This window comes from Strix aluco, chromosome Z, assembly GCF_031877795.1.
Source record: "Strix aluco isolate bStrAlu1 chromosome Z, bStrAlu1.hap1, whole genome shotgun sequence".
Taxonomy (NCBI): domain Eukaryota; kingdom Metazoa; phylum Chordata; class Aves; order Strigiformes; family Strigidae; genus Strix; species Strix aluco.
In genome coordinates, this window is record NC_133971.1 from 11,157,532 (window position 1) to 11,176,175 (window position 18,644).

At 37.3% G+C, this 18,644-nt stretch overlaps 1 protein-coding gene across 3 annotated transcripts in view; it reads right to left on the minus strand.

Annotated features, from left to right (window-relative positions):
- Window positions 1–2,195: 2,195 nt before the first annotated feature.
- The window catches only part of ELOVL7 (ELOVL fatty acid elongase 7), a 33,247-nt gene continuing 16,798 nt past the window's right edge, over window positions 2,196–18,644 (minus strand). Inside the window, exons 2-8 of one of the 3 annotated variants that reach the window (XM_074813299.1) lie at window positions 14,778–14,871; window positions 12,290–12,480; window positions 9,881–9,961; window positions 9,415–9,471; window positions 7,548–7,653; window positions 4,631–4,767; window positions 2,196–3,342 (exon numbers count right to left, since the gene is read on the minus strand). In XM_074813299.1, the coding sequence (XP_074669400.1) occupies window positions 3,139–3,342; window positions 4,631–4,767; window positions 7,548–7,653; window positions 9,415–9,471; window positions 9,881–9,961; window positions 12,290–12,480; window positions 14,778–14,841 (840 nt within the window). In that variant the 5' untranslated portion in view covers window positions 14,842–14,871 and the 3' untranslated portion in view covers window positions 2,196–3,138. The remainder of the gene's footprint in view (window positions 3,343–4,630; window positions 4,768–7,547; window positions 7,654–9,414; window positions 9,472–9,880; window positions 9,962–12,289; window positions 12,481–14,777; window positions 14,872–18,644) is intronic. The other 2 variants (XM_074813300.1, XM_074813301.1) reach the window with 2 other exon arrangements.

Consider the following 18,644-nt stretch of genomic DNA (forward strand, 5'->3'; position numbering starts at 1 on the left):
CAGGCTTAGGTTTGGAAAACAGTAAAACCACCTCAGTGAAATATTGAGGGGTGAATTGCCACCTTGATGAAGAGAATACAGCCTTTTCATTAATTTACGAAGGGAAGAGAAGGGGAAAAAATATCACACCAATTTCTTAGGAGACAAATAGGTAGTAACACCAGTGTTTCTCCTCCATCAAATCTAAGGAATTCAAAATTTCAATGCCGTTCTCCTCATCATAGTGAACATTCGCTCTAACTATTTTGCTGTTACGCTCCTCTTTCTAGCATAACTCAGATGTATAATACACTTCAGCATGTAAATTGCACAGTTTTTAGGCAGAAAAATTTAACTGTCCAGATTGTGTGATTCTCACAGGTTGCAACATTGTACGTAGAAAGACATAGTTTAGTAAATTTTCTACTGATGTCATGAGCATAGTTAAACTATATGCAACCTCTTAGGATACATCCATACAAGTTGCTGAAACAATGAATTCTCTTTCTCCAAATGCTTCATAACTACAGAAAATTAAACGAGTGTGCAAGAAATTATGCAGTAGGAGTCTGAAATGGCACTTGCCGACAGCCCACTGGATGATTAGCATCTCCAGTTTCTGCTCCTGATTATTAATTCTTAATCTCAAACTGAGTCTGGAGGCAGCTGGCTACTGTAAAACTGCTGGACATTCAGGTTTTTCCTGCCTCCTTTCTGTTCAGCACCTGCCCACGTGCTGAGCTGCTTAGTTTTGAATGTGTATAGTCTCAGCTCCTACTTAAACCCAAGTGAGTTTAAAGAATCAGTTGCAGATCTAGGTCTCAAATCAACAAACAAGTATCTGTCCCCCCACATCCAGCTGCAGGATGCATTCCTCCATGCATATTTATGGGGCAGGGACAGGGAGATAATTGCAAAACTGGAGACCAGAACTAGGACCTTCACTACAAGCACAGGAGTCACCTGCAAGACTAGAGTAATGCCCACTTCCCTCCAGAAGAAGCAGAGTAGCATCATCCAGTTTACACTACCAACTAGCTATTACAGCTTTTCCCCAAAAGGCCTGCATTTCCCAAGCACATTTGAACCTACAGGCTCAAGAAGGCCTAAATGAACCAAATTGCCCCACTTTCTTCATCAGTACTTACTTAATAAATTATTATATAAAAAGTAGGCACCATTCAAGATTTAAAAATATATCAGAGGCTAATCCTTTCTGTTTGAAAAAACAGCAATGAGCTTCTGTCTTTAGGAGATAATTCCCTCCTTTGGAAGCCAGGGGCATACACACAGGCTGGAGGCTGGCAGGGTTTGAGACTTAAGTCAGTGATTGCCTTTCCCACTGAAAATCTGTGTGGCCCCTGACCAGCATCCCAGCTGTCTTGGATTCTGTGCTAAAGCAGCTCTCCACATGCACTGCCAGGCAGCCAAATCTTAGCACTGAAGATTCTAGGATCAAGCATCTAAAATTCAGGAGTCATAATATACATCTCAAGCAATCTATCTTCTATCTGCCAGGGCAGTTGAAAGCTACAGGGATTAAGTAGTGGAAAGATAAAATACAGGTTTTTTTGAATTTGTTTTATAAAGACTACCTGTATGTAATCTCATAAGAAGTCATCTGCAACTCATGTCCAAGATAAAGTTTATATTTTTTTTAGCATTAACAATGCATCATAAATGTGAGTATTCCCATAAAAGTATTCAGGTAACAAAACTTACTTTCTTGGAATTGTACAACAGGGAACCAATTAAAACCTGTCCCAAAGTTTTGGGTATTTGAAAATCCCACAGATCAGATCAAGCACAACTCAAATATCACAAGCTGCTTCTCTGTTAGCAGTGAATATAACAGAAAACAGTACTCTTAAACGTAACTAATCTGAACACCTTCAGCTCCTCATTTAGACGTCTGTTGCATGCACCAATTCTTTAATAAACCCATACAGTACAAATGTAACTTGCACACAGATAGCTAGGTCCTTTGATTTCTGTACATGTGTGACCATAACAATCTGCCTAACCATGGAAAACAACATACTGGAAAACTACATGGACTGGAGTCTTGCCCAGTCACCACTGCCTGCCCCACTCAGCAGCTCAAAATGGTACATATATTTTTGCCTTGTTCAGGACAAGGTAAGTGGTGCTATTAACGGAGAAACTTTAACCTTAAGTTGTTAAAAACAATAATAATAATGAAAAAAACAACAGAAAATCTTTCTAGGCATGTATTTCAGTAGATAATGAAAATGGAAGAAAATAGAGCACAGTACAATCATGCTAGGTGACATTTAGGCTTCAATCAAAAAATATTTTTTTAAAAACTTGAGGACTAAGATTTTGACTATCAAATTACAAGATTTTTTTTCCTTCCTAAACAGCCTAGACTACCAATATCAAAATATAACCATAGATACATTGAATAATAAGTATATTAGGCTTCAGCCATTTTGATCATTATGCTACAAGAGTTCAGATAATCCCCAAATCAGTAGGTTCCTGACATTTAGAATAATATTCAAGTGAGTAGAGCATGAAATGAATTAAGTTATCTTAGTAAAAGACAGTATATCCAAAAATCTATGATCTTCGATGAAACACCATACCTTGACAGATTAACATACATTCCTTTCTTTAAAGTAATATAGTTTGTAAACAGATGTAGCAATGTTTATGTATTAACTATATTAATAAGCTTTAGATTCCATAAACAGTACTTACGGAAGATTCATTCTATTAATAAAATGCAGCTGACAGTCTCAGCAACTTACAACATTTAAGGTGAAGTAATTTTTTCCCCCTCGGTATTCAGACTACTCACTACTTGTCATACACATTTTAATTTTCCCAGTGAGTATCTTCATTTTCATGCATCTTCTAGACAGAGATCATCTATCCATTGATTTCTTATAGGATAGACATGAACAAGTTGTTGAAAAAATGCCTTTTTTTAAAATCAGTGATCCATGCTGCTTCCCTGCTCCCCCAAATTCTGAATCCCAAATAACTTATGGTAAAAATACAAATTCTGTTTTGGAAGAAAACATACAAAATATACATCATGTAGTGTGTGCACCTAAATATCTTGATTGTCAAGTAGTGCAAGTTTCCAATTTGACATATACACTTTTTTGGTTTTAGAGACAAAAATTTTTTTCACTGATCTTTGCTGATCCCATTTCTTGCCATCTTTGGTAGTCTTTGTCCCTTTGTGTAAGCGTGGTACCAGAAGTGGAGGAACAAGACTAAAAACATAGAGCCATATAGCCAAATAATAAACATGAAAATTGGATACTGGTACGGACAATCATCCATGATGTAGATTTGTCCTATATGGCATGTAATCATAATAAACTGGACCTGGAGAAAAAAAGGTGAAGAAAAGAAATACTTTTTAAATAAATGACAAACTTGCCACAGGAGTTTAGAAAGATTCAGCATAACTTGTATACAGAAAAACAGAAGGGAGGGGTCTTTTTAAAATGACAGATATGCACCTTTAATGCTCGTCTCCCAAAACCGTTACTTCACTGAAAAACACTTTCACAGAGTAAAGAAAGGTAAGTCCTGGGATGAACTGAATTACAAGCAGCACTGAGAAACCCATACTAGGAGAATGGGAGTCTGCTCTGGCCAGTTCAGAGAAGAAAGGAGGCAGACAGTGTTTGACCAGTGACAAATGGGAGGTTCCTTTAGAAAAATTAGCTAGAAAAAAACCCAAAAAGGTAACCATTACAGGGTTGGTGAATGTGAATTCCCACCTTCCTTGCACACTAGCATGTGACAGAAAGGCCTGCAGGTCCCCAAAAAACAATTTAATGGAAGATTTTTAAAAAAAAATTTCCACATGAACTCCAAGTTAATAATCTACTGCTAGTGCCTCCAAGACAAAAGGACTTTAAGTAAGTTACAAATATTCAAGCTAATTTGTTTAGAATTACAGATGGTTATATGAACTATTCTGTTAATGCCAAACCTGGTGCAAGCAGACAGCCATGGCTGCTTCTCCCTGCTCTTGTCCATCTTCCATCAGCATACTTGCTCAGGCCAAGCTAATTGTTTAGCCAGAAGCTGAATTTTGAAAATTTGGCTATTAAAAAAACTGGGCATGAAAAGCACCCACAGCACTAACCTTTTGAAAGTGATCTAAGGTTGATAAAACACTTAATGTAATTACTGCAAGAGTGGTTTTTAATGCTCTGAGTTAGAGAGAGGCAAATTCTCTAAACATAAACATTTCCTTGTGAAAGAACACACATGGAATTCTAAAGAAATACTTTATTTCCTTTCCTCACTACTAGTCCCATGTGTATTCTGTACATTAATTATGTTTTCTTGGTGTAAACTTACATTCTAATCATTTTTACACAGGCAATGAGTTTTGTAAGTATATTTATCAAGTACCGCATAACTGAAAAGATCATGTGTCTGAATCTGTGATTATAGTGAAAGCTGAAGTCAGCAGATTAAATATGTAACTGAGGGGAGCTCACGACTTTTGTTTTACTCAATTAAAACATGAGTAAACTTTGTACCAACTGTAAGCTACACACGTGAACATAATTAAATGTACAAATGTATTGCATTAAATTTGTGTTAGCCACAATCAGCTTTGAGAGGTGTTTATGTCAAAAAGAAAGTTACTCACAAGTTGTATAGTTGTCATGTATTTTTTCCACCATAAATATTTATGATAGGCTGGTCCCAAAGAACAGATTCCGTAATAAGTGTACATGACAACATGGACAATACAGTTCAGCAAAGCATGAAATGTTCCTAAACCACCTGTAGAAAACCAAAACATAGTAGTAGTATTATTGCATCAGGTATTTAGAAAGCCACCTCAGGTCCTAGTACTTTGTTCTGAGTCAGGGTAGAAAAAAAAAAATATACCACAAAACCTACAGACCACCAATTCTGAGGAATTGTATCAGTTTTCTTTCTCAGAAAAGGCTTATTTAAGCATTTCCAAAACAGCTATAAAGCCTAGATGATCTAATACTCTGTAAAAGGTTTTAAAGGAATTTTTTGTTCTTTGGTTCATTTTTTATTATTTTTTATTAAAGTATATACATGATGGAGATGCAGAGAATTTAGTAGAAACAGTATTCCTCCTGTTTTACACCTCTTTTCTAGACATAATGCTGAACTTTGCAAACTTCTGGAGGATAAGTAAAAATTCTCTCCCCAACACAAATTTCCAGATTCCTAGGGAAAGAATCACAGTTTCGGACAGTAAGTTTTTGGAATCATGACCTAAATGAGTGTCTCACAAATTCATTGTCCATCTCAAAAGCATTCTTACAGTGAAAAGGAAATTTAAGGCCAAGTAGCCCCATTTGGGGCAAACTCATGACTGAAGCTAGTAAGATAGGAACATTTCACAAAGCAAGTAAGGAAATACTTCCTTTTCCATTGGATCAACTGTGGACTTAGACGATGAAGTCATCTTATTTTAATGAACACAAGAAATTATAGGTAAAAATGATCCAAGAAGTGGCAGACAGCAAAGTATTTTTAAGAGAAATATGAACATGAAAATACTGAGCATCGGGAAGAAAACAAAATTACATAAAAGCAAACATTTAGTGAGGGGAAAAAAGGTAATTTTCCGTTAAGAATCAAGTTAATATAAAACATATTTTGTGACTTTAGTAGCTCACACTAATCTTCCAGCTTGATAGATAACACCTCCAACTGTGATTGCAAACTTTCTTTGAAACTTAGCTATTTGTATTTTTAAAAATAATTTGAGTGTTCTTACAGTTCAAACATACATACTTTTTTTGGCTTGTACAGTGAATATTCAGAAGAAAAAATAAATACTTAAAGCAGAGAAAAAACAACCTAATCGACAGTACAAAACTATGCTCCAAAAAGCAACAACATACATAAGCACCATTTTACAATTCCCTGTTTATATCAGATAAAAGAAGAGTCAGCATTTCCATTCAAACCCGTTTTTTTACAAACAGGTTGAAGACTTGATCAATGTCACTCTTCAGAAGGACAAACAGTGATGAAAATGAATAGAAGATAATCAGCAGCAGGACTGAAATGCTCGGAAAAAAAATGAAGTTATCACACAGACAACATTTGGAAAGATTAGTATAAAGATAAGCAATACAGTTGTAGGAATACACACAGCTCTGCATGAGTATGAGGGACTATTATTAGCAGAGGACAAAACAGTTCTTGCACACTTTGCTGAAAGTATTTGTGAAATTATCACATGGGAAATTTGAATCTGATACAAAATCAGAAGCCTGTAGCTGGTATACTGATCTGATGTCCAGATAAAAGGCAGAAAGTTAATCACCTATAAATGGAAACTTTTCAAGGTTGAAAAGGAGGGACTGTTAGTTGCTGGTTTTTGGTTTGGGTTTTGGGGTTGGGTTTTTTTTGCAAATCTATAAACACACTGAACTGTATGCTGAGAAAGCTATTCACAATTTCATCATTAATTTAAAATACCAGTTACTCGTGAACATTTGAGAATGACACGATTAAGGAACCAGCTTCCTAGTAACAGAAACTCGACAAACAACAGCAGAAGTATATCCTTTTATACACTAGGAAAATCTGCACACCAGACATGTTCAAAATATCCCATTTACAAATTTTCTGGACTGCTTTGTATTCATAAACAGATACTAACAGATCAGATTTAATAAGCAGTTGCTCTCTTCTATTCATCACTGATTTTTCTGGGAGATAAAAACATGCCAGAGAACATGAGTGAAGAAACATGGACAAAACCCCTTATTTTTCAGTAGAAAAAACCCCACACACCTACTACAAATGGACTAGTAAAAGACTTCATTTCTCCACTCTGTGCTTATCAGACTATTCTCATGGCAAGCTATATTTATTAGTGGTGCACACTAATAATGTATCATAGGAAGATGCATGCATAGACACACAGAGCAGGAAAGGAGAAAGTGAAGGTAAGCTAGAAGTGGACAAAGACTTTCAATTCAGTACAATTCAAATAAGCTTCTGTAATAAGTAAGGTCCAGAAAAATATTTCTGTCATTTTGTGAAAGCCAAAGTATTAGATGTAAATGAACCCCAATTAAGCTACCTAAAGCCAGTAAAAAAAAACTGAATTCAAAGACTGAATAATTTCTTAAACAGGTGAGAAAAAAAAATGTTAACACAGTCCTCCCGTACAACTCACTTCTTACATTTCAGGGGGACAAACAACTGTTGAAACTACTTTAAAGCCATCTGCTTCATACATCTCTCCTAGCACTTCTGACTTTGCAGTCACATCTCTTTTTCATGTAATAATGCTCTTTGCTTATATACAACTCTCTCCTCTGCACCTTCCCCCGCCATGAGAAACCAACACTGCACGAAATGCTGTTAAATAGGAAAGATGAGTACTCCCCACCCATTTAAATAATTATGATCTCAGATGTTCCATGAAATACTGCAGACATTTAAATTTAAAAACATTGAGGTTTGCAAGGTTTTTAATTCTGGTTTTTAAATATTTCTGTCCAGCATAATTAACTTTTACTACCAGAAGACAGGTACAACTTAAACTCTCTCCCCACTACCTGCAGCAAATTTGACTCCAAACCACCAGGTCCATGGCATGATGGAATGATGAAAGACATGCAGGAATGTGACTTGGTTGTTTTTCTTACGCAGCACAAAAAATATCTGAAACAGATTTTTAATGAACAGAATGTTACAGGAGATAATTAAGCCCAGCATACTGACAGAAAACTGTATGCATCAGTTTTCTCACTGGTTGCTCACTACTATACGTTTAAAAATTTTTCACAGTTGCAGTCTTGGGAGAAGGGAAACAGGCTCTGGATATGCAGGCTAGTTTTCAAAAAAAAAAAAATTAAGCCAGTATGTAAAATCCACCTGTAGAGTCTGAAAAGCCAGGGCAAGCTCTGAAAGCAAATGTCCAAGGTTGAGCCATCACCTGCATGTGCAACAGACAGCGTAAGATGGACTTGCTTGGATTGAGAAGTATCTAGAAGCATCAGAATTTAAGTCCCCTGAACTACTAATGCAAGGCCATTTGAGAAAATGAACCAAAGGACTAGCAACAGATAGAGACAGCAAAAAATGGTAAGTTACATAAATAGCACTTTTTATATATATATAGAGAGAGAGAGAGAGCACTGACTTAGCTTCCTCTGGAAAAAGGCAAAATTGGACAAAATATATGTAGGTATTCTTAATCAATATTGACAAGCCACATTTTAAAGGACAGACATCAATGGTACTGTTAAGGGAAGACGGAGCAAGAAAACTCTAAGGAGAAGTCAGGTCATGCAAAGGGTAGTATCAAATGGTGAGCAAATGAACACAGAGGAAGTCTGATGTGCCAGGGAAAACATTTGGCAACAGCTGAATTAGACAGCTAAAAATTACTTTTGCAATAAAACCAAAAAGCTGCTGAGAAACAGGTACCTGATTGGGTAGATTCAAACAAACCAATTTTTTTATTAAATTTTTCAGGCCCAGGACTAATTAAAAAGGAGCAGTCTAACTAGTGGGTAGTGAGGGTAAATAGAGGACTAAACTTCTCAGGCTTTTCCAGTTTAGCATTCCTGGCCCTTCCATTACCATTCCATTTGGCTCAGTCAGTAAGATCTTCCAGTGGTGAATCATGGACATTTGCAGATGAAAGTCAGATGGCTAACTTTGCTCCCAGGGTGTAGAACATCCTAACTGCTCATGAGTCAGATCCTGAATCATCACTATTGTGCCCCACACAACAGGGCAAATGACATTGCAGCTGATTCCAACACTCAGAAGCTGGTTTGAAAATAGCTAAATCAATCCTACTAGGTGTCGGTCTCGGGAAGAAGGTAAGGCAGATGGCTGCTGGTGGTGAGCAAGGTCTGCGTTCTGCTTCAGTGCATTGCTGCTCAGACTTTCTTTGAAACAGGTTAGAGTGACAGCCTGATATCAAGCACATCTAAAGTCATGACCCTCAAGACATACACAGGAATTTAGACCAGGTAGGTATGGCAAGTTATGCTGTATTCAGAGCTGCTGATGCAAATGTTGTGAATGTGGAAGATAAAATCTGAAGATGACATGGAAAAAAAAAAATCAGCGTGATCAACACTGTTTATCATCTGCAGTGTTGAGACAATATTGCCATAGCACAACAGGGTAGTGTATTCAGCTGTTAAAGAGACAAGTTATCAGGGCTTCCTAAATCTTTAAAGGTGTGTTCCCTCATTAAAAAATTTCCTGATAACCAAGGAACAACAGTGTAATAAAACAGTAAGATGAACAGAGATAATAAGAGTAAACACCTTGATGGTGTTTCAATAATGGAAGATAGGAGGACTAAATAAAAAGCAAATTGTGTCCCCAGCCCCCAACAGCACTAGTTCCTCTACTGTGAAAAGGAAACATCTCTACTTCTTCTATTAGGCTACAAATACTTACAGTGTCTAATAATTCAATGAACTTGGAAAAGTAGTAAAGCCAACAAGTTCGTACCATCTGCAAGAGCAAAAAAACAGAAATTGTCTAATCATAATAGTAATAAATAAAACTAAGTAGCTGCAGGAAAAATAAGTGACTAAATAAAGGAAAGTATTAGGACAAGTAAGTGGTGTCATAAAGTTGGCAGAAATATTTAAATGTACAGTTTGTTTGGTTTTTCTTTAAAAACACAAACCAATTTTTAATCCTGAAGGAATTTTAAAACCAAGAAAAACAAGCTAACAAATATGTTGCCTCTTCTCCCAAACAATCAACCTCTCCAGTTAACTCATGCTCTACATTATGAAAGAGGGCATTTCCATTTAGTGCATTCCACTCTACAACAGTGCATTTGGTTGTTCAAAAAGCATTTCTAAAAATAAAGTCAGTGTGGCATAACAATTCAGCTTTGTGCTTGGCAACTTACTCTTAGAGCTGTAGGTGACCTCGAGTAGTCAACAATATCGCACCGGAATGAGTACCCTGTGGCCCAACCTGACATAAGAAACTGAAGCAAAGAAAAGGGAAAGGGCAAAGACTTACTTCATGTCTTTTGAAAAATTCATTAATTTCGGATTACTATAGCAATCACTAAGCAGGAAGGGAAAACAATATTAAAAACTTGTTGAGTCATCAACCTTGTCAATCATGTGGTCTAGCTACCATGAAATCCTTTGCTATTGCAGATTAATTAATTTCTAATTCCAGGACTACACCTATAGACACGAACTTTCTTCTTACAACTATTATTGCAGCACTAGTAACTGAAGAGGAGAAACAGCTGCATCTCAAAACCAGAGTTAAAAAGGCAATTTACTGTGTAAATCAGACCACAAAAACAAATCAAAAATATTGAAATTTTGAAAGTTGCTATCACAGCCACCGACCTTAATACTGAAAAGAAACCAGCACAGCATCTTAATACTGAAAGAAAACCAGCACAACAGAAACGTATGGCTTAATATCATTGAAGATAAGGAATGAATCAATATGCACTGTATTTTCAGTTATCATTGTTTCTAAAATTTTGCTTGAACTGCATGGTTCAATTAGTCTTTCACTGATAGAAGCGTGAGAAGCTAGGGTTTTACAATTGAGAGCACATGTATCACCAAAGAACTGCATGTAACAAATATAATTTAATCTTTTCTCTTTGAATACATTAAAGCTTGAACAAGAGCAACATTGTTAATATTATACTTGGCTCATTTCCCTGCCAGCTACTAGGACTACTGTATCTTATATCTGTTTATAAAGCGCTTCTCATCCATTGATCATCATCCACTCACGCACGATAGGAGGTTCAGCTCTCTTAACAGATGGAGGGTTTTAGTCCATTTAACTTCCTAAAAGAATCAGTTACTTAAATAAAACAAGATTTGAAACAACACCGAGACAGCACAATACTAAAACACCCACCAAATGGCTTGGTTCCAAAGAGGAAAAGAATCAGCTTTTTGCTGACCACCAGATAATAGCAGAAATTCAATCTGTTACACTCTATCCATGCATTCTTTCACGGAATTGTAACAGGGAATTCTTGACAGCAGGTTAATTGAATACTGTCTTAGTGTCAGACACTCACAAAAGTTTAATATTGTTTTTGTTTCTGAGGGTTATAACCAAAACCAAACTTGGCACCAAATCACAAAAGGAAGTTTGGTGATTTTTCAAAACAAAGTCTAAATAGCAAATGCATTCATGTTGCCCACCACTTTCCACACAACAGTCATGACACAAAGTAGCTGCTCTGCCTTTAGAGTGCTGTTAGAAGAAATGTCAAGCAGTTCACTAACTCACGATGAAATTTATGCAAATTGAGCTAACAGAAAGGTATCCTGACAATTTGGCACAATAATCTGATAACTTTTCATTAGCAGTTTGCCAAATCTGAAATAGCCACATAGACAGATTTAACACAAAGAGGGTCAATGCTAGCATAGTGGCGCTTCACCAAGCAAATGTATAAGGCTATCATTCACACATTACTATTGTTAAATGGCTACACTTTAAAAAACAAGGAACCAAAAAAACCCCCAATAACCAACCAAAAAACAACTCCACAAAAAACTCGGACATTAGGTATCTTAAGGTTTAAGGTTCTAAATTATAGCTTCTACATGGTCTATACCACTACAGACTGTTAAGGATTTTTAGGTCATTCAACCCATAACACTATACAAATCAGGTCTTCCAGTCTTAAAGTCTAAATTGGCTACAAACTACAGCAAAATCTTAAAATACCTTTTGAGAGAAAGAGTATTTGCTATTTTGGGGTTGGGGGGCGGGGGGGGGGGAATATCAATGCTAAAGATTTTCATGGTTTGGGTGGGGTTTTTTGTTAGCTTTTTCACTGGTTTTGTTTTGGGGTTTTTTTAAAGGATGAAGATCTCCAACTTAGATTTTGTTAACTTCTGTCATTTAAAAGGCAGGTCTAACTGACGATTTTTCCATAGTAAACACACTCTATACAGTGTCTGAAACATCAGTGTTGACTATCACGTAGTAGGGCAGAAACAATTACAACAGACTAAAAAAACATGTAGTCTGCTTTACCTGCTACAGCCCAAGGAAATTAAATATTATAAGACTTGTTAATTTTGTAAATTATATATAATGACACATAAAATAATTTACAATCTTTCTAGGTATGACATTCCCTTTTTTCAAGTGTCAGCTCAATTATTTTAGCATGTTGTAATGATATTCCTCCAAGCAATAATCAGAACAATAGTTTTTTTGAGAATTTCAGAGTAGGGATTATATTTATAAATTTATTAAAAGTTAGTAGACACATGAATTATATAAATACATTACAAATAAAAGTAGTACTTACTTCATAAGTCATATATAAAGAGAGGGCTACCACACTAAAATTATAAAATGCCATTATCTGCCTAAGTTCAAAAGGTTTTTTATTTTCCATGAGTTTGGGTCCCAAGGACGTGACAAAATAAATGTAGGTTCCAATGATAAAGGTTGTTGGAAAAGGGGAAGACATGAGTGGCCAGCCTTCCAGTCTTGGATCTAGAGGAGGGGGGGGAAAAAAAAGAAATCAGATCTTTCCAGTACTTACTAAATCCTGAAACAGTTACAGAAAGATACATAATTCTTAACGGTTTAGGTTTTGCTGTCACTGATGATGTTTCAGAGTCTGTTCACCTCAAATCCATACTGACTGGGTAACAAGATTTAGCACCTGTAGGATTCAATCCTTCTTTCTGCATCAATTCTTCACACATAATGAATAGGAGACACAGAATCATGAGTGACACAATTTTCTGTTTAGAGCTCTCCTTCATGAGAAGTCTGTTTTCACACATGAATGGGGTTCAGAGGGCAGCATAGGATGGCAGTGCACAAGTAGATCACCAAGGCTGTATTACCACATGAGACTTCATTCTTCTGGAAGAGCATGAACCTTATATCACAAGTTCAAGTCACAGAAGGGGAGTTGCCCCATTTTCAAGATCCTTGAGCTTTATAAGCAGTACGATGTTAGACTTAGTAAATACAGGGATTTTAAAGTCTGTCCCATCAGTTGGTATTCATAGCTTAGTACTTGAGGCTTGTGCCTATTCAGTCCAGATACATCACCACTTTCACAGCACTATGAAACACACACTTTCACATTACAAGCCTCCAAACTGCAAAAATGTTGCCGGTTGCTCTCCAGTTATCCTAGAAGTAATGCTGAGAGTCCTCCTCCTATGCATGCCCCACTCCCTTTCCCCCTAGCTGAGTCTGGCAGGTGCTCCCTGAGCTTCACCATGATTCCACTGCACCCTTCTGCAGTTCATCACCAAGTCCCAGCTCACCAAAGACTTCCACATTTCTCCATAAGCAGAACTGATATGAACTTCATGTTTTGGTTTGATTTTTTTTTAATTTTTATAAACTGACTTTTGGAAGATTCATTTCTGAATGACCCCAAACTTAATTATTGACTCAAACTGCTGCTTTCATGCTTTGCTGCTGTATTTTGGGGATGAAATTAGACCACTGCAATTTTTATTAAGTGTGTAATTCATGGCTAAATGTCTTATGTTAGTGATTTTCAACCCACAGCAGTCAAGCAACCTATCACCCATTAGACCCTCTGATGTTGTTTACAGCCACTGGAAGTTTTAAAACAGACTAAGGAGGAAAGCACATTATAATGCTGCTCACAGCCTGAAACGTGCCCACTGCTGCTGTCCACAGACCAACAAGAGTTGTGAACCACAGCACTGGGCATCTGTATGTGTTGCAGCAGCAGGAAGAGAATCACCAGCTCTTCACAACCAACTGCTTTTTCTGCATCCACCCCTTGCACTGGTACTACCAAAACTTTCTCATTGGTCTTCCAAGCTTGATCCTGAGGAAACCATGTCCTGCCACTAACAGCATGCTACGAGATGCCAAATACAAGCATTGGTAGGCAGGGAGATGAGAAACTCAAATTCTGAAGTCATGGACACTGCAGCAGAAATACTCCCTCACCCAGCTCTGTCCCAATCCACTTCACTCCATGAGTCATACTGATAAAAATCCCTTCTCTGTTGCATGCTGTGGTTCTACAGAACAAGAGAAACGGTTCTCAGCTGTACTGGAAAAGATAAATTAGTAATTTTAGCGATCAAACCTTAACTGCTTCTTAAATTGTCTCCAGGAGTTAGCTAATCCCTGTCACTATGTGTCTACCACAGTGAGGAACACCCAGGAATGCCACTGGGACAGATGAGTCCTAACCCCAAAATTGAAATGTTCTGTAATTTTTTGGTAAGCATGTAGAACTACAGAACAACATTAAAGCAAAGTGTGTTTAATATCCTCATACCAGTTGCAACAAGAGACTAACATGCCTTTTCAAAATAGAGTTAATTAATCTGAGGATTAATTTCAAGATACTGTAATTGAACAGGTTTTTTATTTCTTTCACTTTGCAAAAGCAAAATACAGTAACAACACGCAGCTAGCTCAATTAACTGCTAAAATACCATGGTTCAGTACCGAAGAGGAGTTCAAGCTTTCTGTTCAGCAGCACAGGAAAAACATAAACTCTGTATTCAGTCAAGCCAGAAGCTCTTACAGAAGAATCACTGTCTGCACTTTTAGTCTGAGGTTATACCTGTAAACTAGCTGAATTTTGCTTTTTTCCTTTTTTAAAACACAGAAACTAGTCTGTTCTTTATAGTTAAAAATGTCAATAGGTAACCTGGCAACTCATGGAAACATTTACAGGAAGACAAAGCTCCTTTAAGTTGATAAACAAACCCAAAATAGCTACACATAGCTATTCAAAATTATTGAAAATTAGTAAATTTCAGAATTAAATGACTCACCGGCATCTTTAATCCATTCATCATACAGTAGTACAGCCTTTGATGTCAGATTGCTAATGGCCATTTTCACTTGATTAAGATTTTATGATGCTGCCTGCAGGAAAACAAACCAAAACAGAAATATGGATTTTTGAAATAAAGGTCAGTAAAGTGTTTTGGAAAAGATTTTCAGGAAACAGAATGGAAAAAAAATAGAGAGGGCTAACAGAGCACATGTGAAATACAGATCAGGGAGTGTTAGCTGACCACATCGCACTATGCTTGGGGCTAATTTATAGCTGAGCTGTTATGCACAACAATATGATTTCGTAATCTCTATATACCAAACGAGATGCTTCCATGCTATAAAGCATTATCTCAAGAAACCATGCTGTGGTTAACCATTACAGTTAAGAGGAAAATATAAATAAAGAGCAGCTGTTCAAATTCATTTTTATTACCATCTCCACCTAAAGTCCAAGTTACTCATATGTGTAGAAGTTCAGCTTTGCAACATGTACTATTGAAAATTTTAATTTTCGAAGAAGTATTTCTAAGGTAGGTGTGAGGGAAGAAAGTTGCCAATATGTCTGCATACTCCTTTTAAATACAATAATTAGCTATGTTATAATTAGAACACACTCTGATGAATCAACTGTTTCCACACCTGGATCATGAAGTGTCATAGCACCACTGGTAATACCATTAACTCACAAAAATTATCCAGCACATCCAATTTGCATGCAGTGCCACCTACATATGTAAAACTTTTCAAATAAGTATGCTTATATGAATACTAATTTTTGCTCCAAAATCAAGTACTTATCAGCCCTTCTCTTGCCTCATTCCCCCTAGAAAATGCTTTTTAAAAATCACAGCACATTTGAAGGGTGTCTCTCCTATTCCCACTCAGTGTCTCACTTTGCCATATGACTTCTCTCCATACCCCTGTGCAATCACCTTTGTTAGTCCAGACTGCAGCACACCTTGAAAACTAGCTCCTTTTCTCTGGCTGCCCTTCTGCATCTCCTCCAGGCTAAGCCAGCCGCAGGTTTGGAGAGCCAGTTCTGACCTCATGATGGTAATGCATCTCTCTCCTCAGATCTCCCCACTATCACCTTCTCATTTGTCCTCACCTTAACACTCCTGAAAAATAATTTCACCCTTATTTCCACTTCTACAAGTACCTCCTGTTCACTGCCATTTCACTGGAGTTTTTAGGCATCTCAGAGTACACTACACCCACCCTTCATCACAAGATGCAACACAGAGAAGCTTGCCTTCATTGGAGTTCATCTGATCTACCCCTCCCCAATTCTCACTCTGCTACCCACTTGTTTTCCTGCTTGCACTTCTGTCCTGTGTCTGAACATCTGAAATCACCATTAATTTTGTGCTCAGAAAATATTCTCTCTGCAAGTCTCTTTGAAGTCCACATTTTCCAGCATCAGCATTTCCCAGCTCAATGACACTGCCTTTATGCTGACCATTTTTGCGTGCCCTATGTTTATATTACAATGTGTGCTGGCTTTGGCTGGAATAGAGTTAATTTTCTTTATAGTAGATAGCATGGGGCTATGGTTTGGATTTGTGCTGGAAACTTGGTAACACAGGGATGTTTTAGTTATTGCTGAGAGGTGCTTACTCAAGAGTCAAGACCTTTTCTGCTTCACACAACCCCACCAGCAACTAGGCTGGGGGTGCATGAAAAGTCAGGAGGGGACACAGCTAGGACAGCTGACCCCAGCTGACCACAGGGATATCCCAGACGATTTGACATCATGCTGAGCATATAAAGCTGGGGGAAGAAGGAGGAAGGGGCAAAGGTTTGTAGTTAGGACATCTGTCTTCCCAAGTAACTACTACATGTGATGGACCCCTACTTTCCTGGAGATGGCTGAACATCTGCCTGCCAATAGGAAGTACTGAATCAGTTCCTTGTTTTGCTTTGCTTGTGTGCATGGCCTTTGCTTTACCCTGTCTTTATCTCAACCCACCTGTTTTCTCACTTTTACTCTTCTGATTCTCTCCACCATCCCACCAAGGGTGAGTGAGTGAGCGGCTGAGTGGGGCTTAGCTGCTGGCTGTTGTTAAACCACAGCACAACGTTTGCTACAAAGCTCTGTATTTATAAAGGTGCTGGCAAAATCAGATGCAGGGGACATCTTCTTCCTTTTCTAATGGAAATTTGAGTGACCCTCTTCCTTTTGGCACTAGCAATCACACAAGAGAAAAGATTTTATGGGTAGAGACAAATTATAAATATCCCTGCCATCTTGCTTTATAAGCCAAACTATGGATGATAATCAAATATACGAAACCCAACCCTGACCTCAACACCAGGTGCTTCAGACTGCCCAACTACGACAGCCAGGCAACTCAGCTGTAAGTAACTGGTGCTGTGGGGAAGTGTTAAAAATCTGTATTTTATAAATAATTATTTTATTGGTTAGATTGATTACAGTAAGTTATCCTTAAAATCCAATATTCTTTCCATTTCGGTCTCAAGAGAACAGTCTATCAAGAGGCAAGGCATGGCAAACAAGGTACATTGTTCAGTGGTTATAATGATATTCTACCAAAGCCCACAGACACCTTGTGCACATTATGGCTCAATTTTTCAATAAACATATCCACTGAATACAAATCACATTACATTTAATCAGTTCTTCAATAAGAAAAATAGTTTACCAATGTAACTGCCAGTCAGTTTTCTTGCTCTCATTCTGATGAAGATGGTACTGGAACTCAGACTAGCTAGCTCAACACGCTGACCAAAACCTAAACGTGCAACCTAACTTAAACCTTATCACGTAGGTTAAACATGTAACCTACTGCTTCAAAACATGTTCTCAAAAAAATCCAGAAAATTCTGTGCAGATGATGGCTCAAAATGAATTGCCATTTATTATGGGTTTGGGGGTGTTGATTGACTTTTCCCTCTTACAATGCAAACCTCTCATTCTGACAACTGCAACCTCACAAATAGACAACTCTTTACATTTATCCACCTAACTTGTCAACAACCTTAATTTTGTGTTAGGACCCAAACATGCTGCTGGTGTTTAAATAGCAACTCTTATGCCTGTTAGGCACTAAGACCAAAAGCAAGCTTATTTGGAACCAGACTACTTCCAATATATTACTTCTGCTCATATTAGAAAGGCAGCAGATGAAAATAGTCAATCTTCACATTTCCCACCCCCTCCCATACTGACAGAGACACATTTGTCCCACCTCTCCTGACCCCAGCACTCACAGCTCTTCTCCCTTTAAAATATTTCACAAGAGCTAAAGGCAGTACAGGCTCTTAGACTTCAACATTTATTTTCTGTTCATAACCAAGCAAGCAAGATACAACTCCCCAGCAGTTGCTAAACCTACTCTGAAAAGTTTTCACCACTGAGTTACTATCCTGAGAGAAGGATATACCAGAGAGCAGCCACAGCCCTGCCACCATACTGACTGATCAATTACTCTGAATCTGGAGGTAAGCAAAGAACAATAAGTTAAAACTAATTATTTTAAGGGTAGCAGTAATGTGTGCAAGAAAGACAGTTCTGTTCAGAACTTTTCTACAGTTAAGATTTATTCAAAATCAACTTTCATATATAACACCACTACTTTACTTTCACTGTGCTTTACAATTCTACTTATTTTCTTAACTTAGCTAGCTACCTAGTTTTCCTTTGTAAGTTCGTTTCTATGAACAACTGTTTGCATTAATGTCAGGTTTTCAGGATTTTTTTGTTTGTTAACTACCTACAAGTAGGGTGAATGGCAGCACGGAAGGTATTTTGTCTTATCCTGTTACACTTACTTCACACACAAATTCCAACGTGCTGGAAAATAATACAACCAAACCTTGGGGTTTTTTTTTTAAAAAAA